The sequence below is a fragment of the Crocodylus porosus genome, unplaced genomic scaffold (genome assembly GCF_001723895.1).
Source record: "Crocodylus porosus isolate Cpor-Errol unplaced genomic scaffold, CroPor_comp1, whole genome shotgun sequence".
Classification (NCBI taxonomy): domain Eukaryota; kingdom Metazoa; phylum Chordata; order Crocodylia; family Crocodylidae; genus Crocodylus; species Crocodylus porosus.
Window position 1 is genome coordinate 1,717,383 of NW_017728944.1, and position 24,273 is coordinate 1,741,655.

At 49.5% G+C, this 24,273-nt stretch overlaps 2 protein-coding genes across 5 annotated transcripts in view; one reads left to right on the forward strand and one right to left on the reverse strand.

The window, feature by feature from the left end:
- PPP1R1B (protein phosphatase 1 regulatory inhibitor subunit 1B) overlaps positions 1–22,588 on the forward strand; it is a 57,384-nt gene extending 34,796 nt beyond the window's left edge. For 3 of the 4 annotated variants that reach the window (XM_019550288.1, XM_019550291.1, XM_019550289.1), the window contains 5 exons: positions 872–947; positions 10,252–10,416; positions 17,288–17,359; positions 19,927–20,076; positions 20,874–22,588. In XM_019550288.1, coding sequence (XP_019405833.1) covers positions 872–947; positions 10,252–10,416; positions 17,288–17,359; positions 19,927–20,076; positions 20,874–20,977 — 567 coding nt within the window. In that variant the 3' untranslated portion in view covers positions 20,978–22,588. The remainder of the gene's footprint in view (positions 1–871; positions 948–10,251; positions 10,417–17,287; positions 17,360–19,926; positions 20,077–20,873) is intronic. The other variant, XM_019550290.1, reaches the window with a different exon arrangement.
- Positions 22,589–22,598: 10 nt separating this feature from the next.
- PGAP3 (post-GPI attachment to proteins 3) overlaps positions 22,599–24,273 on the reverse strand; it is a 98,552-nt gene continuing 96,877 nt past the window's right edge. The window contains exon 6 of the mRNA XM_019550297.1: positions 22,599–22,736. Coding sequence (XP_019405842.1) covers positions 22,604–22,736 — 133 coding nt within the window. The 3' untranslated portion in view covers positions 22,599–22,603. The remainder of the gene's footprint in view (positions 22,737–24,273) is intronic.

Here is a 24,273-nt window from a genome sequence, read left to right on the forward strand (position 1 = left end):
CTTCATGAAGGCCAGGTCACATGGAGCCCCCGTTTAGGGTCAGTGAGGACTCTAACCTGTTACCAGCTGACGGGTGTTCTGCAGCTTATGTGAGATGAACGTGCTGTGTCTCAGCACGTTGCAGGTATCCACAGTTGGTTCTGACTGGCCTGGGTGCCAACAGATGTTCCACAACCAGCTCCCAGACATTGTCTGTGGACCCTTGGTAGGATCCAACCCCCCCTTGGAGTTTGGGTTTATTAACACAGGAATTAGCCATATGTTCTCGGGGCTCCTCCTCCAGTAATTGAAAGCCCACACTAGATTCTCTGTCCTCAGAAAGCCACTCCCATTTCCCTTCACCTGCCTCAGTGCCTTTCAGGCCCCAGGGAGGGAGGCCCAGGGTTAGGGTTAGGGTTGATGGACATTGGCAGCACAGTGGGTGGGTGGAACCCGCACTGCCTCTGGATTTCCCATTTCCATTGGTCTAAGCCTATCAGTCTAGATCTTAGCACCAACCTTAAGGCAATCTCTAGCACTTTGTATACAGCTTGACTAGCTGATGGTGACCTGGGCTTTGCAAAAGCTGTTTTCAGAGGTGTGCTGATATCTATACCCCTGGCTTTGGATTCCCTGCATTTTGCTTCTGTCACCCCCAGTTTTTTCCCATCTCAGTAAGGGCATCTATGCTTAACAACTAGCATTGGAAAAGGTGGCCTTGTCTTCATCAACAGGACACTGAGAGGTTCCCACCACCAGTCCAACTTTTATCAGGGGAGGGATGGGCCACGTTGGCTGAGTGGCTGCTTGGCTTAATTTCCCTGCCCTGATCTTGCCCCTTCCTGCATGCTCAAGGCAAATCTCCTGATCACCCTTCTCTTCTCCTCTCCAGAGAGCCATGGGCGAGGGCCATCTGCACAAAACGAAGAGATCCAACCCATGCACCTACACCCCTCCATCTCTGAAAGGTACGGTCCTGCCCATCCAACTAAAGCTCCTGGCAAAATTCACCCCAGTGCCAAGAGCCCAGCCCAGTCTTCTGCGGATCTCAGACGGGCTGGTTCTCTAGGTCTGTGCATGGGGTACTCTCTCCTGATCCTGCTTTGAGCCATATGCTCTGTGGACTGCTTCAGCTCTGCATTTCTCCTGAGGATGCTTAGCTTTCTTTATGATCTGGCACAAGATGCCTTTTACCCTCACTCACTTGTCTCCATGCTAGCAATGTAGCTAGCTCATGGCTACAGTGAATGGGGAATTCTTCAGCGACACCGAAACTCTCCGCAGGAATGTTCCTAACAATTCAGATGAGGATGGAATTTCTGGTAACAATGAGTGAGGCTGAATTGGGTCTCTCTCTCTCTCATTTTGCAAAGGTTTGATTTTTCCCTGATATAGAACAGGAATCATTTTGAAATTCAAAAATATCCACAGCACAGAAAACCTCTTCTTCTTCCCCCAGCCTTTCCATCAGGGAAGGAACAGAGAGACCTAGTCAGTTTCACTTCCTGCTTCTGATCAGTTTCATGTTCCCTCCCTGGGTTTGGGGTTTCTAGGATTTAGGTGCTCAAACCCCATGAGTGCCAAACCCCATGACTATAAATGTGGGGTTTAGCGCTGCTGCTGCAGAGCTGGGCCAGCAGGGGGAGATGATGCACTGTTTTGTTGTGTTGTTTTTTTTAATTCTGTACCCCTAAAAATAGTCAGTGTGTTTTATTCTTAAATGGCTCTGAGCTGGGAGAAGACCATTGTGCAGGGCTTTGGGGAAGTGCCTTATGGAGGTTAAACAATCCCAGCAGCATCTCTCTAGGTGAAGATTCCTTTCCCCATGCTATGTGTAGGGAAACTGAGGCTTGGGAGAGGACGTGACTGGTCCCACCTCACCCAGCTACCCTGTGATCCAGCTGGGGTTAGAACAGGATGATGCTGGATCTTAGTGATGTGTTCAGTCCTCTCTCCCTTGTGCCTTGGTTATGGAGGCTTTGGTTAAGAAATGAGGACAGAGATTGAGATCTAGTATTTGTTCACTGTGAGATTCTGGCAATTTTTAGGTCAGATTTTCCTCTAGCTCAGCTGCCAGGATGAGTCAGCAGGACAGTGACCATCCCTCATTCATATCCACCACTTTGCAAAGGGCCAGCATGCACTTTGCAGGCCATTCAAGATCTCCTTAACCCTTGATGTGGGGTCCCAACGTGGGATCTGAAAGGTGCACATATTTTTGTGAACAGCTGACCCCACAAGGCAGAATTTAATTCCTTCCAAATTCTCTCTGGTTGTTGCTTTATAGTATCTTCCAGAGGCCAGCCACCTCCGGCCCCTTCATGCTAGGTGCTGTACATAGCAAAGAGCAGCCCCTGCTCCTATGCCAACTGATTTCCATGGAGTTACAGGCATGCTTCTGTCATTGCCGCTGTCCCTATTTTAGCTTTCAGACGCTGCCAGCTTGAAGAGTGCAATGTCCCAGCTCCCCGCCCCCCCAACACACACATTCAAATCTTTAATTAGCACCTTCAGAGCTTAACAAACCTCAATGGCAAAATCAAAGGGCCCCAATTCGCTTCTCTCCTCCACCTGGTATAAATCGGGAGCTGTGCATCTAATGTCAACAGAGATGTGCTGATGTAAGCGCGAGATGAATCGGGCCCAGTGTGTTTACTGACATGGCCTATTTAAACCCCTAATTTGAGGCTACGTATGCCATTGACAATCTGCTTGTGTTGCTGATGTTGCCAAGCCTTGTCAAGTTTGTACTGCAAGCCAGACTCTGTGCAGGAATGGGACTGCTCCAGCTGGACAGAGAAATGCCTAGAAAAAGGGGAATGTCTCCCTCTCACTTGCCTCCGTCACCAGGGATCTCAGTGCTTTGCAGGATATCTGTAGATTATGCTTCACCTTCTCCCTATGATGTGGGTAAAGGGTGTTTACCCATGTTGCAGACAGGGAAAGCAAGGCACAGAGAGGGGCATGGTGGGTGGATAGTGCGGGGCAAGGAGTGGATTTAGGAGCATGTTCTCATTTGGAAGCTGCTCCTTCTCTGTGTTACATAACTCACATGCAGTCACTTGTACACAAGTGTGCACATATACATGCATGCAGTCATTTGCACATGAGCTTGCGCACACATGCATACACTCACCTGGCTGCATGCAATCATGGTCTTATGCCTCCATACGGACACACACACATACACACAGTCATTTGCATGTGAGTGCATGCACACACATCTACAACTTGCGTGCACATGCGCACAGTCGTATGTATCCATACAAAGTCACACACAGAGCTTTTCTCTTATGCACTTTAAAGCATGTACATGCACACCCACCCACCCACACACACAATCTCAGAATTACTTACACACCATAACCGTGCAGACACATGCTGTACTGTACATGGCAAGTTCTCCCCTCTGCTTCCTGTGCTCTGACCTATTTGCTATTGTTCTCTCCTGTCTCTATGCCCTGTGAGGAGTTTGGCAGGATCTGGACCCTGCTCTCCTTCCCACATGTTCCCAGCTCTCGGCTTTGTTCTGCCGCTGCCTTCAAAGGCACTTTGACTCCTTTACAGCCCCCTCTTGTGATAGGGAATGGCCCTGCTGAGATCCACAGCCCTATGTAAAGGGGAACGAGGCAGAGCAGGGGAAGCCTTATGTCTTGGGTTTCTGCCACATGAGTAACCCAGAGAAGGGACTGGCTGGGAGAGGGCACACACTGGCTGATCCTTGGCAAGCCCAGGCCATACAAGGGCTTGCCCAGGACCAGACCTCTTCACAGAGCCCAGGAGGCTGGATTCTCAGCTGCTGTCGACCCCTGTAATGCCAGGGTAGCCAGGCCTGTTTCTACCCCCTGAGAGGAGGGCTCTGGATCTCAGCATTTCAGATCCATGGGATGAGATCTGCAGTGGCCAGGATATCACCTCACTCTTCTTCCAACATGGTGGAGTTTCTCTGGGGCCATTGTGCCCCATCCTGTGCATGTTGGTGATTCACAGCAACTCATGTATGATGCATTTGTACCTTTAAAGTGACCTCTCCAACAGGCTGTGGTCATCAGGAAAGTATGGCCTGTGTGCTCTATGAGCCCTCCTACCCTTTGAATCTCCCTGATTGGAGATCCCCTTCCCAAGAGCAGTACTGTTAGGGGCATGTCAGAGGCAGGCCAAGGTGGGCCCAGGGCAGGAGGAGCCATGGCCAGTGTTCCTCTGTCCCTAGCAGTCCCCACAGGGCATCTAACCTTGTCCAGAAGCCAGAACAAGCCCCAGCAACCATAGGCTTGGAGATATGCATTGCTGTTCCCCTCCGCCAGCCCCTGTGCCAGCCTCAGCACCAGTGCAGGACTGAATTGGGATCCCTGGCAGCAGTGAGGTGGGGCAAGGGTTAGCCTCATGGCTTCTCCTAGCACAGCAGCTGCCATGCTGGTCTCTCCTTGGCTGGCTTCAGTGTGCCCCAGTCAGCCAGAGCCTAGGAGCAGTACTATGATGCCAAGGGCTATCTCTCCACCAGCTGATCCTTGGCCGTGGTCCCACCCCCAGGTTCCATGGCCAGAAGCTGAGGCCACAGGGCTTCGTGGAGGGGAGGTCACACGTGCCACTTTCAAGGCTAGAGGAGCATTTTTTCCCCCTTCTCTTTACCATCCTCTCTCTCTTCTCATGAGCTTACAGCCAGCAAAGCTGAGCAAAGAACTAGCCCCTCCCAACCTCCTCCCTCCCCTTCAGGGCATGTTCAGAAGCTCAGGCAGCCAAAATGGCCTCATGGTTAGCTACCATGAGTGGAGGAGACTGAAATGTGGCCCCCATAGCTCTTCACACCACCTCCATCTTCTCTCAGCCAGAATGAAGGCAAGGGACCCTAAAGCACTATTCTGCTTGTGAGCATCTGTTCTGCTTGACTCACAGCCCCAAAGTGTAAAAGGGACAGGTCTTCAGGTCTCTATCTGGGCCAAGTATGGACTGCCCTGGGCAAAATGAGTGCTGGGCTGGGAGTTTGCCCCTTGAGCTGCATGGGAAGTGCTGATTCATGCTGCGTCATCTCTTAGGATCCAAAAAAGATCCATAAGAAGCCAAGCAGCTGACTCCTACTTGCACTAGCCAAGAATAGAATCCAGGAGTCCTTGTATTCATTTTGCCTGCTCTGAACACAAGGCCAGCTTGTTCCATGCTGGTCTTTGCCCAGAAACCTGATTTTAACCAAGATCCAGGCAGAGACCCCAGGTGTCCTGCCTCCCAGTTCACCTGTTAGCCCCGAAATCCATCTTTCTGCTGGGCTTAGAAGCTACAGTAGTGTTTACATGTTAGATTCCTGTTTCCAGATGACTATCACTGTCTCTAAAAATGACCCCCTTGGAGCTAGACTTTCTCAACCTGGAGGTGAAAAGAAAATTGAATACTGGGGGAGGGGGCGGAAATCAAACCAGTTCTGTTTGCAAGAAAAGCAGGTAGGAGGGTGTGGGCAGGCAGGTGCTTTTTATGCTGCAAGAAAATCCTCCTGATCCTTTTTACTGATCATGCAAAGAAAATATTTCCTTGTTCCTGGCACTTAGCAGAGCCCACAGTCCTTGGTCAAAAATGTGATCAGCCTTGTTTGGGAAAGACACAAGAGAGGCTGAGACAGTGACTGCACTGTTGATCCAGGGTCATCAAGGAGGATAATTTTACCCACTGCCAAGTCTTGTTAATATCTCCCAGCTAGTCCAACACACCCTTACATAACCTGAGTCTGTTTATTTTTTCTTAAGTGAAATACATTTTGCACATTTCGCATGAAAGTCCCTGAGCAAAAGAGGCCTTCAGTCAGAACAGGATGGTGAGATCTGCAGAAACTCATGACTCTTTTAAATTGGCAGTGGTGTTGTTGCTGTAATGGTCCAGGGACTATGTGAGAAGCAAGATTGGGTTAGTCCAGTGGTTCTCAACCCTTTTAGATACAAGGCACCCCTCAGGAAATACTAGCTCTTCGTTTTCACTCATTTTTTGACTACAGAAAAGTAATAGAGCAATTTTTTTTCTGCTTAGATCTCAGAAAGACAGTAACAGGTCAGAATGTTTTTAGCATTATGGATTCCTATTTGAAATCCTTGGGTTTACCTTGTGAATCATGGTTGCACACCTAACAGTGCCAACATTATGTGGCATGCTGCATCCCCCTTGAAAGGTTCTCAAGGCACCCCAGAGTGCTACAACACCCTGTTTGAGAATTATTGGGTTAGTAATATCTTCAGGACCAACTGTGGAGCTTGGAGAGAGATAAGACAATTTTCTGGATGCTAAAGCCCCTTCCTCAGGTGTTGGAAAGAAACAGAGGCATCTTAAACTCAGTGCCAGGGAAAACAGTAGTTTCTGTTTAATCTCCATGATATGAATGCAAATAATCAATGTAGTACAAGCTTCTCAACTGGAGAGATGTGAGATGTTTTAAAGGGTGATGCAGTGCCAACACCTACATGATTCACAAGACAAACCCAGAGATTTCCAATAGGAATCCATGGTGTCAAAACTATTCTGACTTGCTGTGGGCTTTCAGAGTTTTTTGCAACAGAAGAATGGCTTCAGTATTTTTCTATAGTCAAGAAATGAGCAAAAGCTAAGAGCTGGCATTTTTTGAGGAGAAGCCCTGCTGTTGCACCTTCGTGCTACATGCAGCGAAATGACAAAGGAGCAGGTTTAAAACAAACCAAAGGAAGGACTTTTTCCCCCAGCGTCTTATTAACTTGTGGAACTCATTGTTACGAGATGTCACAGAGGCTGATAATGTAGCCAGGTTCAAAAGAAGATTAGATTAATTTGTGCATGATAGTTCCATTAGTGGGTATTAAACATGACAGTTAAAGTGCAGGCTCCAAATTAGGCCTCTGAATGCTGGAAGCTGTAGGGGCAGAGTGGCAGGGAACAGCTCAGTCTGGATAGGCCCTGCCTGTGTGCGCCTCTCCTGAGGTTCCACTCTCTGCCCCTGTCCCCTTAGCATCTACTGCCTCACTCTGTCAATAAGAAGTGGGACTTGAGTTAGATGGACCTGTGGTCTGACCCAGTAGGACAGGGGTGGCCAACCCATGGCACAGGCAGCCTCTGTGTATGGCACTAGCACATTCAGGAGGGACAGGCAGCATGGCAGTAGTTAGGGCAGGGGGTAGAAAACAGAGTGGCAGATTGGGCAAGGAGCACAGGGCAGGAGGCAGAAAGAGCAGCTGATTGGTCAGGGGAAGGGCACAGGGCTAATTTGTGGCACCCCTGCTTAAAAGGTTGGTAGGGCATCTCTTATGTTCTTAGAAAGGACAGTAAGCAGTAAAAAACAAAGCAAAGTTATTGCTGGTAGGTACAGACAAAGTCATGAATGGTCAAGAGGCAAACCTATAAATCTGGTCTCTGCTTGTGAGATCCCCCTAGAGCTCAGGGCTGGGTAAGTGCTCAGCACCCACACTTGGACCCAGATTATTAGGCAAGTCAATGTGCCATTTAGGCCTTTCATAACGCAATGACTTGGCAGCTGGATTTTCCAAATGGCACCATCTCCTTTCAGTGTCTGGTCCCTGGTGGCACAAGTGGACTCAACAAACATCATTGACCTGTACAGTATCCTGTTGTTTTGACTCATGGATACAGCAGGAGGGTGTAATGGGAGGATGGGAGAGAGGCTAGGACATGCAGAGTCTTACTGGGAAAGTGCATGCCTTTTTAGCCAGGGGTCACTGCGTTGCAAGTGCTCCTGGCTGGGAAGCTGATGACTTCCTTGCCTGGGACTATTTCAGCCTGACAGCTTCCATCTGCTCTATCCTGCAGCAAGGAGGAGGAGGAGGATGACAATGCAGAGACAGAGATCTAGTTGGTACATCTTGTGTGGGATCAGACCAGGGCATCAAGGCTATGTTGTCTAGGATTCATTTGAAACAGAAGCAGTTTTGTCTCGTGTGCCTTGTCTGTTTCATTGACTCCTCTTCCAAGCAGGGCACCTGATCTATTAAAAGGCCCCACCCATTGCAGCATCAGGCTATTGGCAGTGCCCTTGTCTCCTTGCTCCTCAGCTGTAGCACCTGGTAGGTACTTTATAGGGTATAACTGGGGTGCCAGAGTGGGTGCTTTTGGGGGCAACAAGAATCATCCTTTTGAGCTACCCCCCTGCTTATCTGATTCAGCTCCTTATGGCTGCCCCACCTCATGCCCTGCCCTGGCTTACCTCTCCAGCTCCTTTGATGTGGAATGAAAAGCTGTGAAGGCCTCCCCTTCAAAGAGAGCCCCTAGGGCACATTGCTGGGCAAGGGAGGGGGGGTGGGGAAGGATGTTACAGGAGGCTGGGTCTGTGTTACCTGCTGTGGGGTCGATTTCAAGCTGAAAGGCCATTAAGACTGTGTGCATGGGAATGGCAAGGAGGTTGGTAGTCCCTCCAGCCTTCATATGTGGGTGATCATGCGGTGGGTGGAGCACAGAGGTTTGTTATATCACAGAATCACCTAGCCCAGACCCCTGCTCATGTCAGGATCACCCCTGGCTAATCCACCTCAGCCAGCTCTCTGTCTAACCTGCTAGTAACACCTGTCAGGGATGGAGATTTCACTACTTCTCCTGCTCCACCTTCAGAGTTAGAAAGATACTGGACTGCCCTGCTCAGAGTGGGTGCCCTCCATGTGCCCAAAGGGTCCATAAGAATCCACTTCCAGCCCCCTGGTTATAGAACTCAGAGTTGCAAAGATTTTCCTAATATCCACCCCAAATCTTCCGTACTGCAATTTAAGACCAATAGCCTGTCCTCCTCCTCTCTCTAACCACCCTTTGGATAGTTGTGCGGTGTTATCAAATTGCCCTCAGCCTTCTCTTCTCCAGGCTAAATAATCCCAGTCCTTCCAACCTGTTCTCATCAGTTGTGTTTCCTCAAATAGTGTCCTCAGCTGTGGCATGTCGCAGGGCAGGTACATGGTGCCTGGTTTTGGTGGGGCTGTTCAGGGCGTGCTCGCGCACATGCACACACATACACACTGTCTCTCTCTGTCTCTTTCACATACACATACAAACACACTTGCATATTCACACACACTTGCACCCACACACTTTTGTACACTCACGGTCTCGCACACTATTTAGTTGGTCTAATAAAAGGTATCACATGTACCCAAAGAACCTTGCCTGCCACTCTCGCGCACACATTCTCACACCCATGCATTCCTGTCTGCCCCCAAAGGGCAGCTGTTCCAAGCACCCAGAAAGCAGCTGTAAACCACTTGCAGAGCAGAGAAGTGCCAGAGCTCTGACATCAGCGTGGCTAATGAAGGAGCTGTCACCACTTTTTGTGAGCTGCCTCATGAACAAACCAGTGCACACAGCCCCGGGCTTCCCAGCTGCCCTGCAGAACTACCACAGTGTTGAAGCCTGGGATTTAAAAGCAACCCTGAAATAAGCTAACACTCAGTGGACTGGAGGGAAGCACTGGTGAGGAAACAAGTGATAGGTCCTACGGGGTGGTTACAGCAGCAATTTGAAGAATGCCTTGGCATTGTCTTTTAAAGATGCTACATTTAGCTATGCAGTGTTTTCCCAGCAGCTTAAACTGGCATTAACTTCACTGGTGTCTGTGAGTTGACACAGGTGTTAAAGAGAAAGGGGAATTGAGGATGGAAGGAGAGACGTGATCAAAAAATTGTCTTGAAAGGCAGGATCATTAGGTTCTCTCCCTGGCTCTAGCCACTGACTCTCTGCATAACCTTAGGTAAGTTGCTTTCTGTCTGAGTGCAGCGGGGCTATCTCTGGCCTGCTGTGCCTCAGAGCTAGGGCAGGGGCACTGAGACTAGGAAGGAGTATTTCTGAAGTGCTCTGAGATTCCCTGGCAGGGCTGTATTATCGGATACATCTGTGGCAGTGGTTCTTAACCTTTTTAGACTTGAGGCAGCCCTCAGGAAATGCCATCTCTTGACTTTCACTCATTTATTGACTATGGAAAAATAGCAGAGCAACTTTTCTGTTGCAAAGCACTCGGGAAGACATTCACAACAGATCAGAATGTTCTTAACACTGCAGATTCCTATTGGAAACCTCTGGGATTATCTTGTGAATCATGTTTGCATACCACACAGTGCTAACGTTGTGTGGCACCCTGTGGTGCTGTGGTACCCTGGTTGAGAATCTCTGGTCTATGGAGACAGATGGCAGGTGAGCTTGCTCTCACCCTCCCCCACTCAGGGCCAGACCTGCAGCCTCTACTGCCAGGTCAGAACGTGGGGCTGGCTTTGCTGGGCTCCCGCTGGTACGCATCAGCTCTTCCCCTCCACCAGCCTTGCTTCTTGTCCCTTCCAGCTGTGCAGCGCATTGTGCAGTCCCACCTGGAAAACAACAGTAACCTGCAAGATGGTGACCATGACAGCTCCGACGGGGAGACTGAAGGCAGCAATCCACATGACCCAGAGGATGCTGAAATTGAGGGCCCTGGCCTGTTTGACCTGGAGAGCAGCAATGATTCTGGTAAGAGTTAAATGAGGCATGAGTATGCATTGGGCGCGGAGGGGGCCAGGAAATAACAAAACCCTGTTGCAAATGCCTTGGGGGTGGGGAAAAACATGGGCAGATATTCCCTGCACCAGAAAGCCTCTTGCAAGGTGTGCGGCAGCCTCCAGGAGGATGTTGGCTAGCGGTCCTGCAGTCTGCGTCTGTGTGTCAGTGGATCATAGGAAAATAGGGCTGGGAGGGCCCTGACAAAGTCATCTAGTCCAGCTTTGGGGGTCAGCAGCTCTGGGGAAGATGGACAATGGTGCAAATCATGAGACACAAGCTCAGATCAGTAGGTCTTCCCCAAGCATAAGGATAGAGGGAGTGATGAAGCAGTGTGATTTTGGACTGTGAGGACAGGCATAGGAGCTAGTAGTAAGCCCTTAGTTCTAGTTGTGACTCTGGTTAGACTAAAGCTGAATCTCAACTGGACATGGGTGACTTACCTGGCTGGGGAAACACTGTGACCACCAAGGCGGTTTTCCTAGTTGCACCTGGGGAAAACTGCTCTTCTGGCACAGGGTAGTACTGACGGAGGTAATGTATAACTAACCTCCTGCTTTCACTTCCAGTGGGAAGAGCTTGGCTTTATGCCCACTTTATGGAAATAGGAGACTCCTCCATACCTTGCTCCTGGGGCCTTACAGCTAAGAGCAAATGAAACTCAGAGGCATCCGAACCCTGAGCCTCTCGTAGGATGCCTGCCAAAGGATTTTGAAACATCTAATGCCCGAGGTGGGATGGAGGATGTTTGCCAGTTGTAGGGTCACTTATGGGTCTTGATGGACTCATGGATTAGGAATTGATTTGGCTGATTTGGCTTGGAACACAAAAAAATTTCATAAAAAACCCCAAAAAACAGGACCTGGGTAGCTCATTCATTGCAAATAATGTGCCCAGACAAGTATAGTCAACTGCTGAGAAGGCTTACAATGTTCGACTAACTTTCATTTACCCAGGAGGCTGGGACTCAGGAGGTCTGCATTCCCTCCCCAGCTTCCCTATGGACTTTCTGAGTGACCTTGGGGCAGGCCAACTCCCTGCCTCACTTTCCCTACCTGAGAACCATGATATTCTCTAACCTCCTGGTCAGATGCCAACTCCAATCTCCTGTTCCTTAGCACAAGACTCCTGGCCTCCAAACAACTCCTGTTTTTATATATTTGACCCCCTAGAAGAGCTTGAGTCTATTCTTCGGGCAGGAGGGCAGATGGACATTTCCAAAGGCACATTGTTGGCCTTGAACTGCTGAGATCCATGATGAAATGAAAGTGGTCTCCAAGCATAGTGCCCTGGAGCAAGCCCTGGAGTGCAGGGCTCACCATGTTGGTTTCCGTAGGTGCTGTGGTGGTGAGTGAGAGCCAGGCTGAGGAGGCTAGGTAAGGGGTGGGCAGAGGAAGGGGGGTGGGGGTGGCTGGTGCAGTCAGCACACTCTGGCGTACGGCAGAGTGGGTAATGCTAGCACATCAGAACCAGGAACCAGGGGGATAGGAAGCAGGTTGTCTGAGGCCCCCAGGTAGACTCCATTAGGGCAGGGGCAGAACATGGGTTTTTCGAGGATATTTGTGGAAAAGATCATAAGAAACGAGGGCTGGAAGGGATCTCATGAGGTCATATGATCCAGCCCCCTACTCAAGACAAGATTGTCCCTGACTAAACCATCCCAGCCAAGTGTCTGTCCAACCTGCCCTTGAAACCTTCTGAGGATGGAGAATTCACCATGTCTCTAGGTGGCCCGTTCCAGTGTTTGACCACCCTCGTCATCAGAAAGTTCTTCTTAATCTCCAAGATAAATTCCCCCTGGCTGAAGCCTGAGGCTGTTGCTCCTAGTCCTGTTCCCTGTGGCCACAGAGAAAAGCCCATCTCCAGTCTCTCTATAACTGCCCTTCAGATATTTGAAAACTGTCGCAGTTCCTCCTTTTAACCCAGGAGGGAGGTGATGGTGGGGGGCCCTGGGGAATATTTGCTAAGGAAAATCTTATTCATTTGCTGTAGTCCAGGGCGATTTCTCTAGAATTGGAGTATGGGGGTCAAGGGTGGGGGGCTTAAAGCAGGTGGGAAGTTAACAGAGTCATCTTTTAAGGTCTGGTTCAGTTCCCATCTCCCTTCCTCCTGCTTCCTCCTCGCCCTCCCCAAGTTTCCTGGATCCTACTTGCTGGGGCCTGCTGTGAATACAGAAATATCCCTTCATTTAATGCCTCTGCTGCTAGGGAGAAACCTGTAAATATCCCACTCCGCCCCATGCTTACTCGGCACAAAGAGCCGTCAGTCACCTAGGAAACCATCTCAGTTGCTTGGCACAAAAGGAATGGGAGCTTGGTGCCTTGGCACTGGATCAAAAATAGACACCCCCCAGCCCATTCATCTGCCCATTTTTCTGCCCATTGGGTTTTGGGGGATTTTTGATCTAGTTAAATTTGGGGAGTGGGTGTGGAACGGAGTTGGGAATGGGCTGTTTCTTTCCCCTGAAAGATCAATATGGAGAAATAGACCCTGCAGCCTTCTGGCTCTGGGCAGTGTGACTCATGTGCTGGGCAGTGAGGATGGGGAAGGAGGGTCAGGTTGACTAGCTGGTTCAAGTTCTACATTAGGCTTCCCCACATGCCAAGCTCCTGATGTCCCTCACTCCTTATGTGCAGTCCCCTGCTCTCCTAGGCCCACACTCTTCCCTTGCATGCAGTTCTGCTGATGCTCAGCTGTCCTAACTCACAGCAGCCCCATGCTTTTCAATTCATGAGTATCCCACAGCCCACAAAGCTCTGCCAGCATGCCTCTCGTTAAATCTGCCAGAGAGCTTAGGATGTATTCATCAGTGGGGCATCTGAGTGGTCACGGCAGGGACATTTCAAGTTTGTGCTACAGTGATGTTTGCAAGTCCTGCTCAGGATCAGGGCCCTGCTTCAATGAGCCCTGCACAAATCCTTGACATTTGTCCCAATGGCTGTACAGTCTAAGACAAGTCACATAGGAAGTTGTGGTAGGGAGAGGGTTATAAAAAAATGCATGCAATCTTACCTACAAAATACTTGAATGGTTAACAAAAGGACAAATACCAGATGCCCCAAATTGTACATCACACAGTTTGTGACCAGTAAGCATCATAATGGAAGGAGAGTTTGAAAGAATCAGAAGTAGCTGCTACAGATGGGCCATGTTGTGTATGTGCCTTATAGTAGCACCAAAGGCCTCCAGGGAAATTAGGGTCCCATGCACTAGGTGCTGTACATATAAGAAAACTTTCTGCCCCCCAGTTGCTGACAATCAAATGGATTAGACAGACGAAGGGGAGGAAGAGGGAAGGGAGGTACAGTGAGGGGAAGTGACTTGCCCAAGGTCACTTGGAAAATCAGTGGGACAGCAGAGGAGAACACAGGTTTCCTGAACCCCTGTCAAAGCCTGCAGAGCCCCTACAACTGAACAAGGCATTGGGTGATCAGGCCTACTGGATCTGCAAGCCAACCTGGTGCATCACTGGGATGACTCAAGGGCATTTGATGCTCAGGACCTGCTCAGTGCTGGCCCTTTGGGAGCAAAGTGTGCAAGCAGGGCCAGTGGTAGTGTTAGCCATCTGATTTGCAACCAAGCTGAGACCTGCCAAACTCAGGCCACAAAACAGCCATTGGATAGCTGCAAAAGTAATCTAAGCCACCCAGAATTGGTGGTGGGGAGGCAGAGAATCCACCCCCATCTTCCCTTGGTAACAGTGACACCTTGGCTGCATCCAGATGATGACAAAGATTATGAATCTGATTAGGGCTATGCAGACAGAGCATTGGCTAAGCCAACTGTACTGACCTTGCTCCAGGAACTGATCACTACCCAGATGGCTTTTTGCACCCCTTAACTTACTCCAGGGTTGGTTTCCTTGCCTGCCAGGGGCGGCAGGTCAGACTAGATGGCCCACTGAGGTTCCTTCCAACTCTAGGAATCTGAATCTGTAACTCTTTCCCACTGGAAGCCATGCTACATCCCAGCCCAGAGGGCTGAAGCATCTATCCAGTATGGGCGTGGCGCCCTCTCATGGATGGATAGGGAATAAGGATCTTAAAATGAAAGGGGTGGAGGGGATAGGTTGGGGGAGAGGAAAAGAGGTTCAAGCCAAATCTGTGAAACAGCTGATGCTGCTTTTCACAGGATCTCACTCCCTCCTGAGCAGGCAGGCACATTTCCCGCTGTGCTGCTAAGCTTGAGAGGTGCTGGAAAGCTGGTGGGTGATTGCAACCGAGAGAAATTTTATCGAGGCAGGAGGCACATGTCATCGCGGCTGCGTCTCTCACGTTGGTAAGGGTGTGGTGTTTCACACCTGCGCTGGCGTCCAGGCCTCCTGTGAACACAAGATCCAGGGGTTTCAGAGGTGGTGAAGAATCTGGTGGGGAGGGGTGCACATTTGTGTAGGGGGCAGATGGAGCGCAGCAGGATAAGCAGCACAGGCTGGGCTAAGTAACTCTTGCAGCCAGATCTGCAGGATCTGTTGGTCCAGCAGGCTCTGTAATGGTTCCCCTTTGCACTCCCTACTCATCACTTTTGCCACCCTTCTATGACAGGAGGAGGTTGATTTGGCCAGTGCTGCTGTGTGTTGAAAGGGGAGTTATCTGCTGTCATTTTCCCTTGGGTAAAACTAGACCAATTGGGGGAAGCTCTGGAATTACTGGCCCCTGGTGTATGGTTACAACATGCAGTGGGACACATTCTTCTAGACTTGTGCTAGTATTTGTCTGGGACTATTGCAGATTTACACTGGTTGAACTGAGATCAGCCCGTGGCCAGCTGTTTCCTTTTCAGTGTTACTAATAACTCCTTGGAAGAATAGAACTAAAAGGATTTATTTCAAAATAAATTATCCATTTAACTCTTCTGGTTGGTGCCACTTGAAATTCCTGTTTCTTTTCTGGACTGTATTGTGTCAGGAGTGCAAGTGTTAACAGCCCCGTGGCCAAAAGGGGGATGCTGTTACACACATAAGGAAACTAAACAGTTTCACTCTGTGTTGCTATTCAGGCAGCAGGGTAGGCTGAAGCCAGGATGTGACTTTTGTGGATTTTTCTTCCCTGCAGAGTTAACTCAGCTGGTCAGTGCATGAGCAGGGGATTAGCTTAGCCCAAGGCACAAAGCAAAGCCCTACTCACGCCACTCTGTCCAACCTGCATGCAGCTATGAGTATATTATGAGAGCTTCTGGGGGCATAACCCATAGTTCTTTGTGATACAGAAAGCTGAACCCTTCTAGGAGTGTTTCCCAGCAGTTGGTAGGAAAACTTGTCTTTTTGTCACACGGGGTGGAAGAAGGCATGGGAGAGCTGTCAGCACATGAGTGTACTCTGGCCTGCACCCACACTGCAAGGTGCCTTGAACTCAGGAGAGCCATGGGGCTGTGATGTAAAACACCACAGCCCTCTGGTGCAAAGACTGTACATATGGGTAAGAGGGGAGCCAGAGGCAGCACACAGTGAAGAACCTGCCTTAGCCCTGCACTAAAAGTGTCCCATGAGAACCATAGGACTCTATTTAATAGCTGTTTGCTTATCTCAAACCAGAGGCAGCTCTGTTGCAAAGACCATTTTTTTCCTTTCCCGCCTCCAACCCTTGAAGCTCTGTATGTGCTTGGTGGGGTTGATCAAACGTGTTCTTCTGAACAGAGAGAGGTAGTTAGATGTGTTAGTTTGAAGTCAGGCAGGGCAGAGGTGCACTTTATGGGTTATCACAAAAGTGTACGCATCTCTAACTCAGCTCCCAGGCTTTAGTTCAGACTAGTTGTATTTGGGTTCCTTACACTAATGGTCTAGAGCAGTGGTGTTCAAGTTTTTGGCCCTGTGGGCTAGGTGAGTGGCACTGGACCAGTCTGTGGGCCAGACTGAGCTCTGCCTATAAGGATCAGGCTTTGTGTGCCTGCATAGGGCATTAGGTGCAGGGATTTGGCCCTGGGGTCCAGCACCACCCTTGTATGCTAGGGTAGGGCCCTGGCAACTTGTGACACCCCCACCTGTCCCCAGACACCAAGATCAGGGCTCTCCATGGATTTGGAAATTTGGTAGAAGGGAAGTCATGCCATCATGGGAAGCCCCAACAGGCTGAATGACACAGCATCAGGGGCTGGATCTGGCCCACAGGCAAGGGATTGAGCACCCACAATCTAAAGAAAAGGGGGAGAGAGCTATTTGAACAGAGAAAAAGCAGAAACCTGAATTCCTTCTCCCTGTTTATGAAACCATCTAGTAAAAGCTGACATAACTCAGGTGCAAGGGGGGTATGCTTGATGTGGGGCACATGTGCATCCCTTGCTATTTGAAACCAAAGACAGAGATACAGCCTGTTACCCTTGAACCAAGGGCACCCTGAGAATATGCAACTTCCCCCAATTGCAGAGCAAAGTTGTTAAGAGATACACAAAATATCTTAGCTGCAAAGGTCTTACCAGACTGATTCTCCACTCAGCAACACTGACATAAATTCAGCACCGCACTGTTGACTATAGGGGAGTTGATCAGGATAAACCAGAGAAGAATCTCTTGTGAGCTCTTTCTTCCCTCCCCTGGACACAGTCTGTGTAGCAATCAGGGCTCTCATGAAGCAATTGATCACCTAATGCTGTGTTGCCATAGCTTTGCCAATTTAATTGTGCTGTCCCTGATTGATGCCAAGAGATGGTAACCATGCCACACTGTTCAGCTTAGCAGCACAGGGGGCCTCCCTGCCCCCCTGCCGGGTCACTGATCTGTGCCATACAGAGCTCTGATGACAGTCTGGACCCCTCACTGGTTTGTTTGTCCTGCCCATTTGTATTTCCACTGGGGATTTTGTGCAATGCATGTCTTGTTCTTTTCCTTATTCATTGCTGCCCCCCTGAGAAGTCCCAGGAAACAAGACCAAGGCATCAGAGCCACATGTCTACCCAGCCATCTCCAAGTCTCACAAAAGAAAAGGTAATCTCTGCCTGTGTAGCAGCAATGGGAGATTGCTGGTGGTTCAGCGCCAGGGCTGGAGTACCCCCCTGGGCCTCTGGGGTTGGGGTCAGACTGTTTCCTTTATGGGTGGGGAGTGGAGGTATCTCTCACATGCCTGGTTTAGCTAGCATGACAGCAATCCCAGGCATTGTCTATGTCCATCTTTCTTTTTCAAAGCCTCAGAATCGTTTGGGTCCAAGCCATGAATGCACCATCTGCACGTGGCATCGAGAACCATTAAGGCTAAAATTTGCTTGGACAGTCACCGGTCTTCAAGCAGCCTGTCCTGTGAGGGCTTGAATCTAGTTTTCAGAGGGCCTTGTTACACGTTACACTGTGAACCACATAAATGTTGATTGGCTTAGTGCTAGCTTGCAGTCACACCTTCAACTTGAGCTGAACATCTGTGGGGAGTGACTGGGTTATGTGGAACAGGAGCTGGGTTATCCAGATCAAGAGATAATCCTGGCCTGGCATACCATAACTTTGATCTGCAGGTCCAGATGCCCTCCATCCAAGGGTGTTGAGAGAGCTGGCAGGGGTCATTGTGGAGCCCTTGGCCCAACTATATGAGCATTTGTGGTCATCTGGCCAGGTGCTGGGGGATTGGAAACTGGCTAATGTGGTCCCAATTTTCAATAAAGGGAGGAAGAAGGACCCAAGTAACTATAGGCCTGTAAGCCTCACCTCAGTGCTCAGGAAGATCTTGGAGAGAATCATCAAGGAGCACATCTGTGAAGAGCCAGCAGGAGAGCTCATGATCAGGGGCAATCAGCATGGGTTCATCAAAGGCAGGTCCTGCCTGACCAACCTGGTTGCCTTTTATGACCAAGTAACTAAATGCTTGGATGATGGTGTCGCCATGGACGTAGTCTTTAAGAAGGCCTTTGACACTGTCTCTCACCCCATCCTCATGAATAAATTAAGTGACAGTGGCATTGATGCCTACACAGCTGGATGGGTAAAAAATTGGCTGATGGGGCACACCCAGAGAGTAGTGGTGGACAGATTGTACTCAACCTGGAGAGATGTGAGCAGTGGGGGTACCCCAGGGCTTGGTCCTCGGGCCCGCACTGTTTAACATCTTCATCAGCAACTTGGATGAGGGGATGGAAAGCATGCTGTCCAAGTTTGCTGATGACACTAAGATGTGGGGCGAGGTGGATACACTTGAAGGGAGAGAGAGGCTGCAAATAGATTTAGACAGACTACAAAAGTGGGCAGATGAGAATAGGATGGGGTTCAACATAGATAAATGCAGGGTGCTGCACCTTGGGAGAAGGAATCCACAGCATACTTACAGGCTGGGGAGTTCCCCTCTTGAAAAGCACAGAGCCAGAACCAGATCTTGGAGTCATTATTGACTCCAAGATGAACATGAGCCGCCAATGCCAGACCACAGCCAGCAAGGCCAGCCATACCTTGTCATGCATCCAAGATGCATCTCAAGCTGGTCCAGAGAGGTGATACTCCCCCTCTATGCAACTTTGGTCAGGCCACAATTGGAGTACTGCATCCAGTACTGGGCACCACACTTTAAAAAGGATGTGGCCAGCCTGGAGAGAGTTCAGAGGAGGGCCACCCACTTGGTGAGAGGGCAGGATGGCCCTGTTCAGCCTCAGCAAGAGGAGGCTGAGGGGGGACCTGGTGGCTGCCTACAAACTCATCAGGGGAGATCATCAGCAGGTAGAGCCCTTTTCTCCCCAGCACCACCTGGGGTGACGAGGAACAGTGGTAATAAACTGATGGAGAATAGGTTTAGGTTAGAGATCAGAAGGCAATATTTTACAGTTAGGGTGGCCAAAATCCGGAACCAACTTCCCAGAGAAGTGGTCCTCACCCCGACCTTGGGCAAATTCAATAGGAGGTTGGATGATCACCTGCCTGGGGTCTTGTGAACCCAGCATTCATTCCTGCCTGTGGCAGGGGGTCAAGCTAGATGATCTATTCAGGTTCCTCCTGACCCTAGCTACTATGAAACTATGAGCTGCATAAGAGTGCTTTAACGTACTTAAAGGTGTTAATGTGCAAGGTTAAGTGCTCCTGGAGTCACGCAAAATTAATGTGTAACAAGGCCCAGAGGGTGTTGTTTGCATCCATCAATGCATCCACCTAATTCCTCTTCTCTTTGCCCCCCTCCTCCCTCTGACAATCAGCCACCAGAAATGGACACCCCCACCTGCAAATCAGTGGCCTTTTTTGACTCCCCAAGGTCTTGCATTAACCTCCCAGCTGCGCCTGGTTTTCCCCCACTCTTCCCCCCACCCATGTGTAAGTTGCTGGGTTGGCTCAGAAGAAGTTTGGAGCTTGGGGTAGGGGGGAAGTAAAGAGGGAATGGTCTTTCTAGAGGAACCCAGTGTTAATTTTGAAGGGAGGAGGGCTTGGATCTGGAGCTGCCTTGTTCTGTAATCAGGGTGTGGGATTTCACTGAATTATAACATTTCAAAGAACTCACCTGGTTTGCTGCTTGTTGCCTTGAACCCTTTTACTGGGGGAGGTGGAGATGCTCTTCACTGAACGGACCCAGCTGTGCTTGCTTCCAATAGGTGGCCAGAAGGTGTCCTTTGCTGGAGGCATAGATGACCTTGGGGATGGACTGAAACCGCTCGCTGAATCTGAAATACCTGAAGATGCTGAAGGAGCAGGGGCAGAGGACCAGGAGCCAGAAATGGAGCAGGACAATCCTCCTGCAAGCGGTAACGTCCCCAGTCAGAAAAGCAGGGATGGGGGAGGAGGGGAAGGATGTTGAAAAACAGAAGCAACTACGGAACTGATTGGTTGCTGGTTGTACAGTCCAGCAGTGCAGCCAGGTACTGTAGGGCCAAACCACACTCCATCCCACTTTGGGGCACCCTACTGTGTGTGAGGATCTTGGACAACTTCACATGCATTCATTGAAGAAAGCTCAACTGATGGATGGAAAGGAAAATACAGGACCATATCCCCACCCTGTGGTGTAGTCAGCTCCAAGGGGAGGGATGTAGCTATGATTTTAACAGTGCACAGTAACTATTAACTGGGGACATAAAGTGAAGAAGAATCTTGTATCCTGTTGGAACCATGGAGTGAACCTCAGCTCAGCAGAGTGGCTTTCCCCAAGCTGGAATTTGGCTATAACAAGCTCTGGTTAACAACCTGATTCTGCTGTGTGAACCTTTAATAACTACATGCTAGGAATTCATGTCTCAGACTGAGTCTAGAGCTTACTCTGTGGGATCTGTGGACTGAATTTCCCTCCTCATCCTCCAGACAGTTTTGGCTTTGGATTGCAAATGGAAGGCATTTTGTGAATGAGAGTGGTTGTTTGGAAGTTAAGTTCTATCTTCTAGAGAAGGGGTCTCAGCATGGGGAAGCATAGAGTTATTGTTGTTGCTCCTCATGTTCCCAGTTAAAGACCTGAACCTCGGTGCATGAGAGACTCAGCAAACCAGTAATGCTTAAGTAATCCCTGCCCTCGGGTGCTCACCTGTGGCTTTTCTTTTTCCTTCTCCAGGACCTACCAAAGAGCGAAGACATGTTGGCTTTGTTGAGACAGTCCTACACCCTGTTAACATGGAGAGCCACACTCCTTCCTCCCCTCTGGGTGGCACCAGTTAGTTCGGGAGGCAGGAGGAAGGTGGAGGGGGCCACCCCAGGGATGGAGTCCTCTCATCTTCCCATGCCCCAGTCTGGATTCTCTTTCCTTAATAGCTGCATTTCCTCCCTTTCCTCCCCCTTCTATTCTCTTCTCTTTGATTTCTCTGTCTCCTGCCAATGGTTTGTTTCTATTAGATGAGTTTAGCACTGGCGAATGACGCAAGCTTGGCAGATGATTGAAAGCCTCTGCATGTCCACCTCTAGATGATACAATGGAGAAGTCCTTGCTCTATTGCAGTGTATGCTATCCCAAATTGAGTGGCCACTGCAGGATCTATTTCCTGTTGTCCATTTCCTAGTGCTTTGTCCAATCTACCCATAAGCGTGCCAAACAATGAAGCTTCCACCCCTTCCCTGGGAGACAATTGCATGACCCTGTGCAGCATGGAGGGTGGCAGTGCAAGCTTGTCAGTGTGCTTCAGCCCTAAAGGCAAAGCCTTCCTTTGAGAAGTACAGTCTCTTTGGTTCCAGTCAGTCCTTGGTCTCACTGATGGAGACCCACCATGGCAAGGTGGGAGGTAACTTATGCCGATGACAGCACCCCATGTGACAGAGACGCCTGAAGCAGACCTGAGATCCATCAGCCTCTGAGCTGTTTTTTAACATGACCTACCCTGGACTGTGAGATCCTGGTCTATACAGAGGTGCTTTGGGATACACTAATGAGAACCCCACAGAGGGTTGTTGATCTAGTCTTTAGTCCTGTTGGTTTGAATATTTCATCAAAACTTCTGAGGTTCTCTGAAGGAGAAGAAAAGAACACTGGAGCAAAGTCCAGCTCTGTGGGGCAAGGGGACACCCAGAGCTCACTGGATGGGGCTGAACAGAATAGAAAATTTGTAGAACATCCACGGACCTCCAGGACTTTCAGCAGAGCAGAGTAGGACTCCAGTGATATCACACAAGGGAGAAAGACCAGGAGGGACTATTTTAAGATGTGAAGCAGCAATGGAAGGCAAGTTAATTATACTGCTGACCTGTTAGACCTCACTTGATTAAATCAAGTGAGGTCAAACCATAATGTTGGTTGACAGCCCTGGAGACTTGAAATCCTTGAGTTAGATCTGCAGGGCAAAGTGGAAATGCAAGCTTCTCCCACCAACATGCCTCCAACCTAGATCTGCAAGGGGCCCAGTCTAGCGAGGGAGAAGGGAGCGAGTCTCCTTGTTCTCTCTACTGGCAGCAGTGCCCCTAAAAGAAAGCCAAGCAGTGCCAATAATGGGGATTTGGGGGGGCATGACCACTTAACAGGGGGCTACCAAACAGCTTATAATAGTCTTGAGCTGGATTTGAACTGGCGACTTAAAGGGAATGCTAATGTGGAAAATGCAAATAGTTTTTGTTGTGGAAAATGCAGATAGTTCTTGTTTGCCAAATCCCAAACTTGCCAAACACCTTTCTCCATGGTTATGTGGTCCCTACCGGGGGCTGTGAACAAGAGGCAGGTTCTTAAGCATAGTTTAGCTGTCTCTTTCTTTCTCTCTCTCTCTCTATACACCCTTTGATCCTGTATTGAGCAATGCCTTTCTGTGCTCCAGATCAGATCTGCTGTAATAAAGCTTTGTACATAAATATTTGCAGACTGTTTTATTGGGGGTAGGGAAGAGGGAAGGACAGGGAAAGAGAAAAGGATCCTGGACCAGGAACAGGAGGCTGGCCAGTCTTCTTTGTCCCATCTAGTGCCCAGCAGCAAAGCCAAGAAGCAGACTCATCACAGGTACTCTAAGTACATGAAGGTGGCATCCTATTATGAGGGTGGTGGAGTGATCCAGGCTTCTTCATGGTAAGGAAGAGGCTCGAGTATGACTCTGATGTTCCCAAGACTGATTATGGCTGCAGAGACAGAGATAGGAAGAAGGAGGTTGGCCCTGGAGCCACTACAGTGCTGGGTGGTTAAAGAGCAGGTTCTTGGGAGATGGCAGGGGGGTGCACCTGGAAGGAACTCCCCACCAGGAGGGGAAAACAAGGAAGTAGGGTCAGCACAGGACGGGCAGCAGCAAAGTTTCCTTATGCTGCCCCATCAGGTTCCACTTTAGGCTAAGAGAGGAGCTATCAAGCCCCAAGACCTTTCAGTCCCTGTCCTGGGCAGTGGTGACAGCGATAGGGATGCACACTGTTAGGATTGGATGGTAATCACTTCCACAGCTAAACTGGGCAGAAGTAGGACCAGGAACCCGGATCTGACACTATCTGTAACCCTTTATTTCCCATGCCTTCTGGAGAGCCTACTGGTACCCACTTAAAACTCATGGCACATGAGGCTGTATTCAATAATCACAGAATCCAAACCTACCAGAGCCAGTTGACCCCATCCCTTCACACTGCCCGTCTTGTAAACAGATCTGTAAACATGTCCACCACCAACCTAATCCCTTCTTGAGTATTTTGCTACCCTAAAGGCACCAACAAGAAAGCAGGAGACTATTGACTTGCTTTGAGGAGCTTATTAGTCCATTTAATCCCTCCCTTGCTATGTACCCTCCCCATCTGCTTTAATTACACAGGTTTGACTTCCCTGTGTTGCCTGCTTAAGCAGGCACTTCCGTGTTTGTACAATAACTGGTTTCACTTAGGGTGATACTGGATCTGCTCACAGCAAAGGCATTGTTGCTTAAGGGGAGCAAAGCCAGCCATACTCTCCTTCCAGCCACTGGCTTTCTATATGGATATGAAAAGACATGGGGTCCTGGCATCCACCCTGATGCTGAGACAAAGGCTAGCTTTGCATCATTAACAAATGCAATTTGTGTTTGCTGATCAACACAGGCCTGTTCCCTTCTGTGATCCCTCCTGCGGGCCCGTGACTGGCTTGTAAGGACTTGTCCTGGGCTGTTGAGGTATGCTGGCGGGATGCGTTTCTAGGATGGAAATTTTGACTCAGCAGGCAGTTGGCTCACAAACTGTACTGCCACTGAGAGAACGTGGATTTGGGACAAAGCTGAAGTGACCGAGATCAGGCAGGAGAGTGTTTCCTGACTCCCAGTCTTGTGCCTCTAATCACGGCCCCATGCAACCTTCACTGATCTCCACCAGTTTCTTCCAAGAACTTTCTATCCTGGCTTTGTTGCCTCTCTAGAAATGGTTCCCAGCTGTGCACTGAAAGACACATACAGTCCTCTGGATCCCTGTCTGTGCCTGTATTTTGCCATCTTGGCCTCAGGGGGCCTCGCTCTGGCTCTGTTACTCCGCTTTTTCTACTCTCCTCTTACTTTACAGTTAGGGCTGCCAGGCTCTGGAATGGGCTCCCAAGGGAGGTG